The sequence below is a fragment of the Typopeltis vanoorti genome, chromosome 11, assembly GCF_054136105.1.
Source record: "Typopeltis vanoorti isolate ZY-2024b chromosome 11, IOZ_Tvanoo_1.0, whole genome shotgun sequence".
Taxonomy (NCBI): Eukaryota; Metazoa; Arthropoda; class Arachnida; order Uropygi; family Thelyphonidae; genus Typopeltis; species Typopeltis vanoorti.
This window is the reverse complement of record NC_143559.1, coordinates 25,247,176-25,259,419: the sequence shown is the minus strand read 5'-3', so window position 1 is coordinate 25,259,419 and position 12,244 is coordinate 25,247,176. Positions and strand designations below refer to the sequence as shown.

At 36.3% G+C, this 12,244-nt stretch overlaps 1 protein-coding gene across 1 annotated transcript in view; it reads left to right on the top strand.

Moving 5' to 3' along the window:
• LOC150101390 (uncharacterized) overlaps window positions 1-12,244 on the top strand; it is a 164,291-nt gene that overhangs the window by 111,609 nt on the left and 40,438 nt on the right. The window contains exon 7 of the mRNA XM_090400134.1: window positions 9,081-9,181. Coding sequence (XP_090256260.1) covers window positions 9,081-9,181 — 101 coding nt within the window. The remainder of the gene's footprint in view (window positions 1-9,080; window positions 9,182-12,244) is intronic.

Below are 12,244 nucleotides of genomic sequence, written 5' to 3'. Positions count from 1 at the left end.
ATAGAATACATGAAACCTCAAAAGTCTGGTCTGACACAACATAGTATTGACACTAAAAAAGGTATCCAGTGGGATAAAGCTTGTCTTCCCCATAGATGCAGATTTAAATATGAACGCCTTTTCAAAGAAAGTTGTGAAGCCATTTCACATTGGCCAAATCTGAATTGGAACAATTGTCTCTCTCTCCCCCAAAAGTTTGGGATATTCTTATCTTATATAACCATCAAAAATAGTTGTTTAATAATATCTTTAATAATATTATTTATTAATACTAATTTCTAGCATGCAGCAACAGTTTTTAATTGGTAAACTACCGACTGCTGTATGTACTTTGTAATCCAGTTCCTTTGATTGCTTTTTTCTACACACTGATGATGTACTGTTATTTTCAGTACGAAATATCTACTTTCATTTCATTAAAGTTAATTACTGTGGTTGTGTAATTTATTATTTAATGATATCAGTTGCTAGTTTTCTTCATTTTATACTGTAAAATGAATTTTAAGCTACTTTCAGGAAAATGTTGAATTCGTTATTTCTTTGGAGCAGCTTCAAGATTGTGAGATTAGCAACTCTAAGATTATTTTATCTGTGATGTTCTTGATATACAGTAAAGTGATTGTACCCTTATAATTTATGTTTTGTATATTTGGGGAGTCATTTGGAAGTTTTCATAGGATGTCATTAATACTGTAGTCATTTCTTACAAGAGATAATCCATTTTCTGAGATAATATAGTTCTTATTTCATTTTGTTGTTATCACTAACCTATTGTACATGATCTGTCTTTAGGAGTTTTTGTGACATCTCGCTTCTAGATAAGGTGATGGAGAAAAGTAGAATGTAAATATCTATTAGTGTTGAATTTTATTATTATTATTTGACACCTCCAGGGAGTCCAAAGACTCATCGAGGGAGGGCACCCACTCTACAACTCTCCGCCTTCACCACGCAACCTCATCCATCTGTCATTCACCAACTGCATCATGTATAGTAAATTCTCACTATACAGAACAGATTAACATTCATTTATCTGTTCTCTTCAATGACCAAACCATGATGTGCATATCAAGGAATGGAAGTGTCTTTTTTATTTTATTTTATTTTTTTTTCCCCCACTGTAGAATGAATTTTATAGTTTAAGCTGCTTTTAAGATGTTGAATGGTAAATTCATTGAGTGTTCCTTTGGAACATGGCCAGCCAAATAAAATAACATCAATGTAACATAGCCATATTTTTGAACTTAGTGTGGTATTTTTCATCATTGGCCAGCTTCTCATATATTACCTAGATGAGGCGAAATTGACAAATTGTCATTTTCACCACCACCATCAAAAACACTATTAGCTTTTTTTCTGAATATGTCTAGATAATACATTCTTTTGCTTATAATAATTATTTTTGAATTGAAAGAAGATGTTATCTAGACATTGAAAAGACTTATTGATATCTGTTCGAAATAGCTCTTCTAGTTGCAATAATAGTGCTTCTCTGGATATGTTAGTAAATTGACTTGTTACATCTGATCTTACTAATATATCTGTAGGATCCATAATGGTGTCTTTGCTAATGAGATCTTTTGATTCATTGGTAAATATTAAGCAAAGTTTTGTGTTGGAGAATCTTCACATCTACAGTTGGTCATAATAGGATGTCCTCTTTATGAATTCTGAGTGCTCTATAGATGTGTGGGAAAATAGTTGTTTCGATGATGTTCAGTCTTTAATTTCCTTAAGCCAGCTGCAAAGGTCCTTAATCTGGTTGTTCATTTTATTACGAGTACTCCAAGTAAGATCATCTTCTGATATAAGCAGAAATTTAGTCAACACAGTGTATGCAAAAAAAGATGGATAGAAGAGACATTTGTTTGAGTGTTTTGAATAGTTTGCTAAAGTAGGGGAGAGGGACTTCCCATTACTGTGCTATCTGCTTGTAGATTTACTTTTTCCAGCTAAAATATCCAGAGTGCATCATAAATTCAGAAATCTTTTGGGTGCTCTCTTGATTACATTGGATAGAAAGTCTTGTGATAATAACTGAAGAGTTTCAGTTAGTGGAACATTCGTGAATAAAGATCTAATATCAAAACTGATGGGCTTTAAAGATAAATTTTTGACTATAGGCAGAAGGAACATTTAACATAGAGAAATTGAAAAACTTATTTTGGTAGAACTCTAATTTTTATAGCTTACCTAAAATACACAAAAGAGATGTTCCACTGAGACCAATTGTGAATTGCATCAACTCTCATCTTTTCTTTCATGGTTCCTAAACACTAGCCTGGGACATTCCTGTTCCTTTATTAAAAATTGATCAGATTTTTGAATTAGTAATGCACTGTGAGATATTTAGGGATTTATAGAAAGGAATATCCTGCCATTTCTGTATGAGACTGGCTAATTCACCTTCAGCTTTAAAATGCTGATAAAGATTCATCACATCTCAGATGGAATCTGAATCCAGGTTTTTCCATCCAAGGAACACTATTGATACTGTGAGGGCTTGGTTTTATACAAAATAAACAGATTTAACTTAAAATGATAGCACAAGACCTAAATATATCAACAGAAAGACCATGTTGACCGAAATTTGGGTATGAAGAAAATTTGCACAGTAGTAGTAGCTTCAAAAATCTTACTAAAGAGCAAACATAGTAAAAATCAAGAGAAACAGAAAAACAATATGCTCATCTCATGCATCTAGAAATTGTCCGCACGGTTAGCCTAGTGGCTTTGCGCTTCGCAACCATATGCCTGGGGAAGGAGTGTCCTAGGTTCGATTCCCGTCAACAACGTGAGGAGCTCAAGGATACTCCTTCCTCAGCCATAGCCAAGTTAGCCGGGCTTGGGCGTGGACAGCAGGGTTTTTTCTGCCAGTTTATATGGTGTTTTTCATCCCGCAAGCAGGCAAACCGGTCAGAGGACACATGCAGATTATAGTCGGGAATACTGACCCAGCCATAGGTCTCATTCGTCAGCCTATGCCGGTTCTGGAGCCCAGATAAAATTTCGGGGGGGGGGGGGGACTAGATGGTACCGTGAACTCCCATATAAACAGTGGTGAGCTATGGAAATTTTAACAAAGGGGTCGCATCGTCAAGAAAAAAAAAAAAAGGCCTAACTTAGCCCTTATAATACTTATATTGCGACTTTGTAGAGCTTCTGACAGATATGGTAATTCCTGTAGGATATCAATCATTAATGCTAGATCTTTTAAAAATTCCAAATTGAGAAGTTGGTTTAAAAAGCCCTTATATTTATCGTTCGATGCAAAATGCTTGCATAAATCTGGGTAATTTCTCCACAAAGCAAGAGCGTTCGTAAACTGCAAACTGCCCGTTGTGGTCTAAACACACGGCCGATCTTTAAAATTTCAATACCAAGGTCTTTTGCAATCGTATTTAATTCTCGTTGATTTTTTGGTGATTGATGATAAAAAGCATATAATTTATCCATAAATATTTCAAAATGATTTATTTCTTTAATGATTTTTATCAAATCGTCTAATGCTAAGTGTAAACGATGAGTGCAATGCCAAATCACAACGTTGGGAAATTTTTGTAGAAGTTTGATTGCAACACCTGATTTGTTTTCTAACATTAACTAGCTCCATCAGAACAAAATGCAATGAAATGATTTTTTATATACTTATCAGAAAATCCCTATGAATTTAAAGTAGCAATTATAGTAGCACGTATACATTCCGTGTTGGTATTTTCTGGTTCTACAAGATTTTTAAACAAGAAGAACAAGGGGCTTGCAAATTTGAGAAAAAATTAACAAAGGGCTTGCGCAAGCCCCTTATATCTCACCACTGCATATAAACGGGCAACGCTGTATCATCAGATGGAATTTTATTTATCTAGAAATTCATTAGCTTGCCCAGCAAAATCATTATAATGGATTAATAATTTAAAAATTATAAATTAAAGATACCAAGAAATTATATACTTGGTTTAATCCTTTATTCAAGTGTAAGCAAACAAGTTTGCAGCTGAACTATTTTCAGGACTCGGGCAACTCGTATATAGAAGCTTATAACTTCACATCACTTGCCTTAGTATCCCACAATGCAAAGCGCACATCCTTACGGGTATGTATAATGCTATACATTATGGGAAGGGTTACTACCCAGACTGGTTTTGGCCTTTATCGAGATCTCTTCAGTGGGAGCCTTCCCTTAATGCATAGCATTATACATACCCTTAAGGATATGTGTATCCTTAAGGGTATGTATAATGCTTTGCATTACAGGATACTAAGGCAAGTGATGTGAAATCATTAGTTTCTATATACTTTTTGCCCCAGTCCTGAAAATACTTCAGGTGCAAACTTTGTTTGCTTTCACTTGGATAAAGGATTAAACCAAGTATATAATTTCTTGTTATCTTTAATTTATAGGATTAATAATCTGTTTCAGTTTGTCCTAGAGACAAAAGGCAGACAGTGTAATGGGAAAAACTAACAGTGTTGTGATCTGAAAATTAATTTCACTGATTCTTTTTTAAAAAGATTATTTGGACCATTAATTCATTAAAATGTAAAGATAATACCAATATATTATTTGATACAAAAATTGTGCCCAAATTGCAGGAATTTGGGCACAATTAGTAGATTATTTTGCACAATAACCTTTAAAAGCTGTTATAGTTTTCTATCAATGTATTCTATCAAAGTTGATTAATTTGACGATGACCGCACAAAGTGCATAATTAAAAATAATTTTTGTTTATTTTTTATGTGGTGTTTCCATCCACTAAAGGTTATTTAGTAAACCTGTAGTACATTGGGTGGGCTAAGGATTTTTTTCCCATTTTTTATCAATTTTATATATGTTTTTTTGTAATTTTTATTTATTTTACATAATCCAGAAACCCTGCTCTAGAGACCAAACACATATCTTTCTTCAGGAATGTCATGGCGCACTAACGGGACGATGCAGTGGCACTGGTTACTGCTATTGAGGAAGCTGCAGATGTCTTTGGCGTGAAGATAAATGCCGAGAAGACGAAGTACCTTTTCATGAGTTGCTATGCTGCTCAAGATCTAGAGGGAGCTGCTCAGTTTAAGAGGGTGACAAAATTCAGGTACCTGAGGTTTATTGTGACTGAAGACAACAAAGACGAAGCTGATGTCCAGAGTCAGGTGAATGCTGCGAATGTGGCCTACTACCAAGTGCGTCCCCTTTTCACCTCGTTTACTGTCTTGGACTACAAAGGTGGGACTATACAAGACTTTGATCAGACCTGTTCTCCTCTATGGTGCCGAAGCATGGACTCTCTCACGGTGAAGCGAGCCGACCACCTGAAAGTATTCGAGAATAAGATGCTACGACGTATCTATGGAGGGGTCATGGCAGATGGAGTTTGGAAGAGGTGGTCTAACACTGCCATACATGCTTTGTACAACTCGGCAGATGTCTTGACGGAGCTGCGAGCCCGGCGTCTTCAGTGACTGGGGCACCTGCACCATATGGGCCCCGAAAGGACTGTGAGACAAGTGTAGGAGGCCCAACCCCGATTAGGGAGGCCACCAGGGAGACCAAGAAGGAGATGGGCGAATCAGGAGGAGGAGGATCTGCAGGCTGTCAGGCTAGAGACTGGAACGTGGCAGATAGTTTCAGAGGACTATACCCAATGGTGTCATGTGGTGCTTAAGGCCAAAAGTCCCCCCCCCCCAGGCTGACAGTGCCTAGATAAGTCAAGTCCTATTACTTTATTATTAGATGCAGTTTATAACTATTATAAACTGTATATATCTGTTATATATGAATTTGTATTTAAAAAAAAGTTATGATAATCACAAAATCTGCAATCTTCAATTTTTTATTATTATTTTTTTAAATTGCATGCATGACAACTGTATGACATTATGTAAGGGTAACTGTGAGCTGAAGGAGGGGGGGGGGGAATTGTTGAAATGCATGTACACAAACGGCCAAAGTATCAGAAATCAAGGAACAAGGAAAGGTGTTTTGGGCATTGGTCAGCTCAACTTGGTCAAAAATCCCTGTAACCACATCATTGTCAGACAGTGATGTAGTTACAGGGATAGGATGTATTGGATATTGTATTTCAGAGAAGACAGAGGAAATAGAGCAGGAGGGGAGGTATTATTAATGATAGCTGAAGAACCGCAACCAACAAAAATAGAATCTAAGAAAGATCCTAGATCTAATGGAAATGGTTCATTTGAGGCTGTCTGGTGCGAGATAGAGGCCAATAGGACAAAATATATTGTTGGCTGCTGCTGCTATAGACCTGGGGGGGGGGGTCCAAAAGAAGATGTGGGCAATATGCATCAGTAGATTAGCAAGAGTGCTGCCCAAACAATTTTCATGGCAGGCTTCAACTATGCTGATACAAATTGGAAGAAGGAAAGGGCAAATAGCAAAGCTAATTTTATTATAGGCAAATAGCAAAATTATACAGTTACTAAGGGATAATTACCTGAAATAGCATGTGATGGAAGGGACCAGGGGTTTGAGGTGTTGAATCTGGTAATAGCATCAGATGATCTATCTATAACTGCAGTAGCAACTCTACCTCCAATCGGGGAAAGTGGCCAATTCAGTCTTGTCCTAGAAGGTTGCTTAACATGTGGAAATTTTAGTCAAGAAAGGGGGTTTATGCAGAACTACAAAGCTGGTGATTATGACAAACTTATAAGGCAATTTGGAGCAGTGCCATGGCATAAGAAACTACATTGAATTAATGTCATTAATGCATGGGAATTGGTCAAAGATTGTCTGAGAGAGAGGCAGCATCAGAGTGCATACCCAGGGTCAGAAGAATAAACTGAGTAGGGATTAAGTGGATGACTAGCAATATTAACACACAAGCTGCAAAAAAAAGAAAGCATTGTGAAAGGAATATTAACAAAGTGATCAGCATGCCTATGAGCAGTATAAAGCACAAGCAAGAAGGGTAATTACTGTAGTAAGGAAGGCTAAATCAGATTATGACAGATAATTAGCAAAGCAGGCCAAAGAAAATCCAAAAGAGTTTTTTCACTACATAGAAGAGGAAGAATAATTATGGAAAGATAACTTTACCTGATGTAGAAAAATGACAGAAGCAGAAGAAATAGTTCACTTACTAAGCGATCGCTTTGCAAGAGTATATCATCCAGGTAGTGACTTTGCAGTTACTGAGGTGACCAAAACTGATTTGAGCCTTGAGGTAGATGAACTCAAAGTACTCAGTAGTATACTGAAAAATATCATTGTGAATACAAACAACTTAGAAAGCAACTTAGATCAGTAGGTCCGAATGGTATGCAGCTTGTGTGTTATGAGACTGTGCGGATGATCTGGCAGTGCCTCTGATGAAGTTGTGTAATCTAAGTCTCAGCTCTAGCAAGGTTCAAAGGGAGTGGAAAGAGGGTAAGATAGTTCCATTACATAAATGTGGCTCCAAGATAGAAGTAGCAAATTACAGACCAATTATTATCTCTGGTGGAGTGGTGGTTAAACATATTGGAAAAGTTGGTTAAAAATAAAATTCAGGTATAGGTGGTTAGGAATATGATACTCTTATAGTTGGACAGCTTGGCTTTCTAAAAGGTATCTCCTGCCTCTGTAATTTATTCACATTTTATAATAAGATGACAGCAGAATTGAATAAAGGAAATGGCTACACCATGATACTGCTAGACTTTGCAAAGGCATTTGACAGAATGCCGTATGGAAAACTATTACAAGTTGGAGCAAATGTCAATGAATATGAAGCTGATCACATGGATGGGGTGGGAGGGAGAACTGGTAGGCAGACATCAAAGGGTGGTGTATGGTGGAGTGGAATCAAGGCAAATGAGGGTAACTAGTAGAAATGCCCCAGGGCTCTGTATACGAGAACCACTACTCTTTAATTTGTACATTAATGATATAGTGAAGATTTGAAGGGGAATATTCAGTTGCTTGCCGATAACGCAAACTAGGGATGGCAATAGTTGATAAAGGTGATGTAGATATTTTACATCACCTTACATTTACAAGATGTAAGGTAATGCACTTCGGGGTGAAAAGATTATGCACTTCATATCATATTGATGGTACTAGTTTACAGGAAATTGACGAGGCTAGGGATCTCAGAGTTGATGGTGGATAGCGATTTGAAATTCAGAGGATGTACTGCAAGAATTGGCAAAGCTCGGAGTATTACTTGGATGCTGAAGAACATATTGAAAAATAAAGATAGGGAGGTTATTATCCTTCTTTATAAGGCTATGATTCAGCCACATTTTGACTACTTTATACAGATTTGGTCATATGCGGTTCTTGGGAATCAGGAGGTGATGAAGAGGATTCAGAGGCGAGTGACCAAGCTGGCGACAGGTCTGTGGACTGTTCCCTTTGAGGATAGATTGAGGATGTGTGGGTTGCAGAGTTTAGCTGACAGGTGGAGGAGGAGAGGAGGATATGATAGAAACTTATAAGTTATGTTCTTCAGCATCCAAGTAATACTCTGAGCTATTTTGCCAATTCTTGCAGTACATCCTCTGAATTTCAAATCGCTATCCAGCATCAACCCCGAGATCCCTAACCTCATCAATTTCCTGTAAACTGGTACCATCAATATGATATGAAGTGTGTAATCTTTTCATCCTGAAGTGCATTACCTTACATCTTACAACACTGAATTGACAACCATTGTTCTCTGGCCATACTGCCAATTTATTTAAATCATCTTGTAGAAGAAATTTTTCAATACATGAGGAGAGTAGGGTAAAAACAAGGAGTCACACTGGGAAGTTGTCTAAGAATATTTAGTAATGGTGTGCATACTAGGTTCTTTACTTGGAGAGTGGTAAATGAGTGGAATGGATTGCCAGAAGTGGTTGTGAGTGCCCCAATAGTGAGTAGGTTTAAGGAGATGTATGATAGGTATTGTATTAATGGATAGAGTGGGTCTCCCACAATAAGTCTTTTGATTCCTTGCTGTACCTATAAATAATAATAATAATCAATTTCTTGACTAGAAATTAAAGATTATGTGAAAGTGAATAATTTAAGAAATTTTCAACAAGTAATTGATATAACTAGATAATGAATTTAAATAAACTTTGTGTACATTTTTCAGCTACTAGAAGATATTTCATTCACTGTCCAGCGAGCTGAATATCTTATTTTAGATATTGAGCATATTACAATAAGACATTCTATAAAGATGGAAGCTGCACTGTAAGTATTTCATTGTAAGAAAAGTTTGTTAACATTTTCATAATTTTAATTTAGAATATAAATATAATTGTCAGCAATTATTCAATTAAACTGATCATTCATTCAGTCCATCTGTATACCATTTTAATTTGATCTTTGTTTAGCTAAAACTAACAATTTAGCTTTCCTGTATTTTATTTTCTGTTCTTTGAGAGAACTGAAAATGATTTGCAAGGAACTTTTTGCACAATTTCATTTCCCCTTAGCTACTGTTATTCCTTCCATAGAGTTTTTATTTTAATGACTTCTCACAAATCTTCTCCACATATATCATTTTTGTATCACTCCCACATATAAGGCCTATAGCAAATAAATGGTTTTTGGGCTAGGATTAAGAGCAAAGTAATCTGTTGATATTTTTCTTAAAGAGTTGGATGATATAGTCCTTCATGGGGAAGGCAGTTCCACAGAACTAAGTTAGTTTTTTTTTTTTTTTAACAAAAAAAAAAAGAAGAAAAAAAAAAATTGGGAATAACAGGTTTGGTGAGTATCAAATTCAAGCATGGTGGGCAGCTTTTACTCGTAATCCTGTAGGTTTAATAGAAATGGAGGGCATAATGGGTGCTAGTCCTGCTGAATAGCACCAATGGAAATATCGGTAGAAGAGAAACAGTGTAGAAACTCACCATTTATGAGACAGTTTTTTTTTTTTTCTGAATGGTTCAATGACCTTCTTTCTCTCAGACTCTTTACAGCCAGTGAATGGCTGTAAAGAGTCTGAGAGAAAGAAGGTCATTGAACCAAACTGCTCTCTGAACTACGGGAATTTTTAGAACAGTCTTAGGTCCATCAACCCTAATGCAAGAGCGTTACTCCAAGGTTGGATGGATTTGAAATTTACACAGAGAAGGCAACTGAATAGAAGAAAAGTGACATCTTGAGCAAAAGAGGATGCCAAGTTTTCTGGAAAATGAAGATACTATAGAAGTCATGCGATTAGGAGTAAGGTTCAGTCTGAGGAGAGAGAGAGAGACTTGGTCTTGACTGTTAAGTTGAGCATTATCAGTAAGTGAGCCTGTAGTACTTTCTACAGACATTGCCAAGTGTCAGTGGTTGCCCAAGTAGTTAATATATCTTGAATTTCATCAGTCACTCACTGGGCAACCAAAATCCCTCTTATTGGAGCTCTGAAATAGCTTGAAAATGTTACATGTTTGGTCTCTGTTGGTGACTGTTAAAATTATAATTGTATTTTTTAAATTATTACTTGTTCTCTTTTTCAAAACTGTCTTTGTGTTAGAAATTTAAAATGTAATACCATTTAAATTATACTTCATTGTGAATAGTATTCAAATACCATATGAATGATGTAAAATATAGTAAACTTTCACAAATGTACACATTAAAGTTGAAGCATAAAAAAGGTGTGTTTGGGAATTGTGTCACTGTTTGTTACATTCAAATCTAGTTGCTGTTAGATATAATTTCATTTTGCCAGATTATGTCATTAAAGTGGTCTAATTGAAATGACAAATTTGAATACATTTGTATACATACAAGTTCCTCAAGAAAACCAGAAGTCGTGGAGGTCTATCCTGAATGTACATTGCTGATTCATGCCAGTGAATGCCAATTCATCTCACTCAGGGCCTATGTCTTTTTGTAACACATTCCACTGTCTTTTTTACTATCCTATCTTCCAGACCACCATCATCACTGGGATCTAATGCTTTGCCGCTGGGTTTGTCGTGCAGTATAACATCTGGTGTGTGTGTGGGGGGGGTCTGGTAGCCTCACACTATTTTGGCCTCTGTGTCAGCAAAATGAGCAGTCCTGAATGGCCTGGCCAGGATCAATTGACAAGCCCACTAGCCAGCAAACACAAACAAGATATTGGATCCCAGTGATGGTGGTCTGGAAAATAGGATAGTAAAAGACTCAAAGAGAAGTAGAGCAAAGAATATGGGAAGAAAAAGAATAGCCAAAGGATCTGAACTTGAACACCAGGGATACTATGGATGCTATATGAGCACCACAGCAAGCTGTGTTTGCTGTGCAGTACAACCTGTGGACATCCGGTAAAAGGGGTTCTGGTAGTCTCACACTACTTTGGCCTCTGCTTCAGCAAGATGGTCTAATTGAAATGACAAATTTTAATACATATGTGTACATACAAGTTTCTCGAGAAAACCAGAAGTCGTGGGGATCAAATCTAGTTGCTGTTACAGTTCGTCCTGGCAATTTCCAGCATTATCAGTATTGCTGAACGCTTCAATTTTAAAAGAGACAGTGGTTGGCGTTTAAGTCATTAAGTACATTTTCTAAGCTTCAACTGCAATGTGCTCTTAACAAGGCAGTGTTCAGATCCTATCTCTGCACCTCTATATGTCCTAATGTTCTGCACATAACTTTTAATATTAACCAGAACATAATCAACCGTGTTCTTGTGAATACCACCAGATTAGAGTCCAAGTGTACTTGTAAATATCCTTATGCTTGAAATGGCATTGGTTATCCTCATTCTATTTAGTTTTCAACTGGAGGAGTCTCTCACCATCGTCACTGCAATTAACCAATTCCAGACAGTCAAATTACTCCTGCCCAGTAATTGGAATCAGCGTTAACCCGTAGTATTCAAATTCCTTAAAATAACTGTTACATCATCTTTCTTAAAACTGCATAGTGTTGTGAGTAATCTTGTAACTATTTAAGAAAGCATTCTTTCTCTTCTTCATCTTCTGAATCCTCAGTAGGAGCATAGTAGCTAACTTCATTCAAAGCTTTAATACCAGTTTTAAATTTAACAATCAGGATTTTGCATTTTTATTAAGTAACAGTCCTGTATCTCGACTATATTTGCTATTCTCGCATTCTGAGAAAATTTTAATACTAATTCTAATCCAAATGTCATTAAATTTTATGAAGTCGGAAAGAAATTATTCTCATCATTTGAATAATATTTGCCATTAAAGTACTCTAATTATAACAAAAAAATGTGGAGCAAATGTTATTGTTTTAATTCATTTGGTGAGCTTCTGTAGCTCAGTCAGTAGACGAAGCTCTGGGTTCAGTTCTCATCGTTAT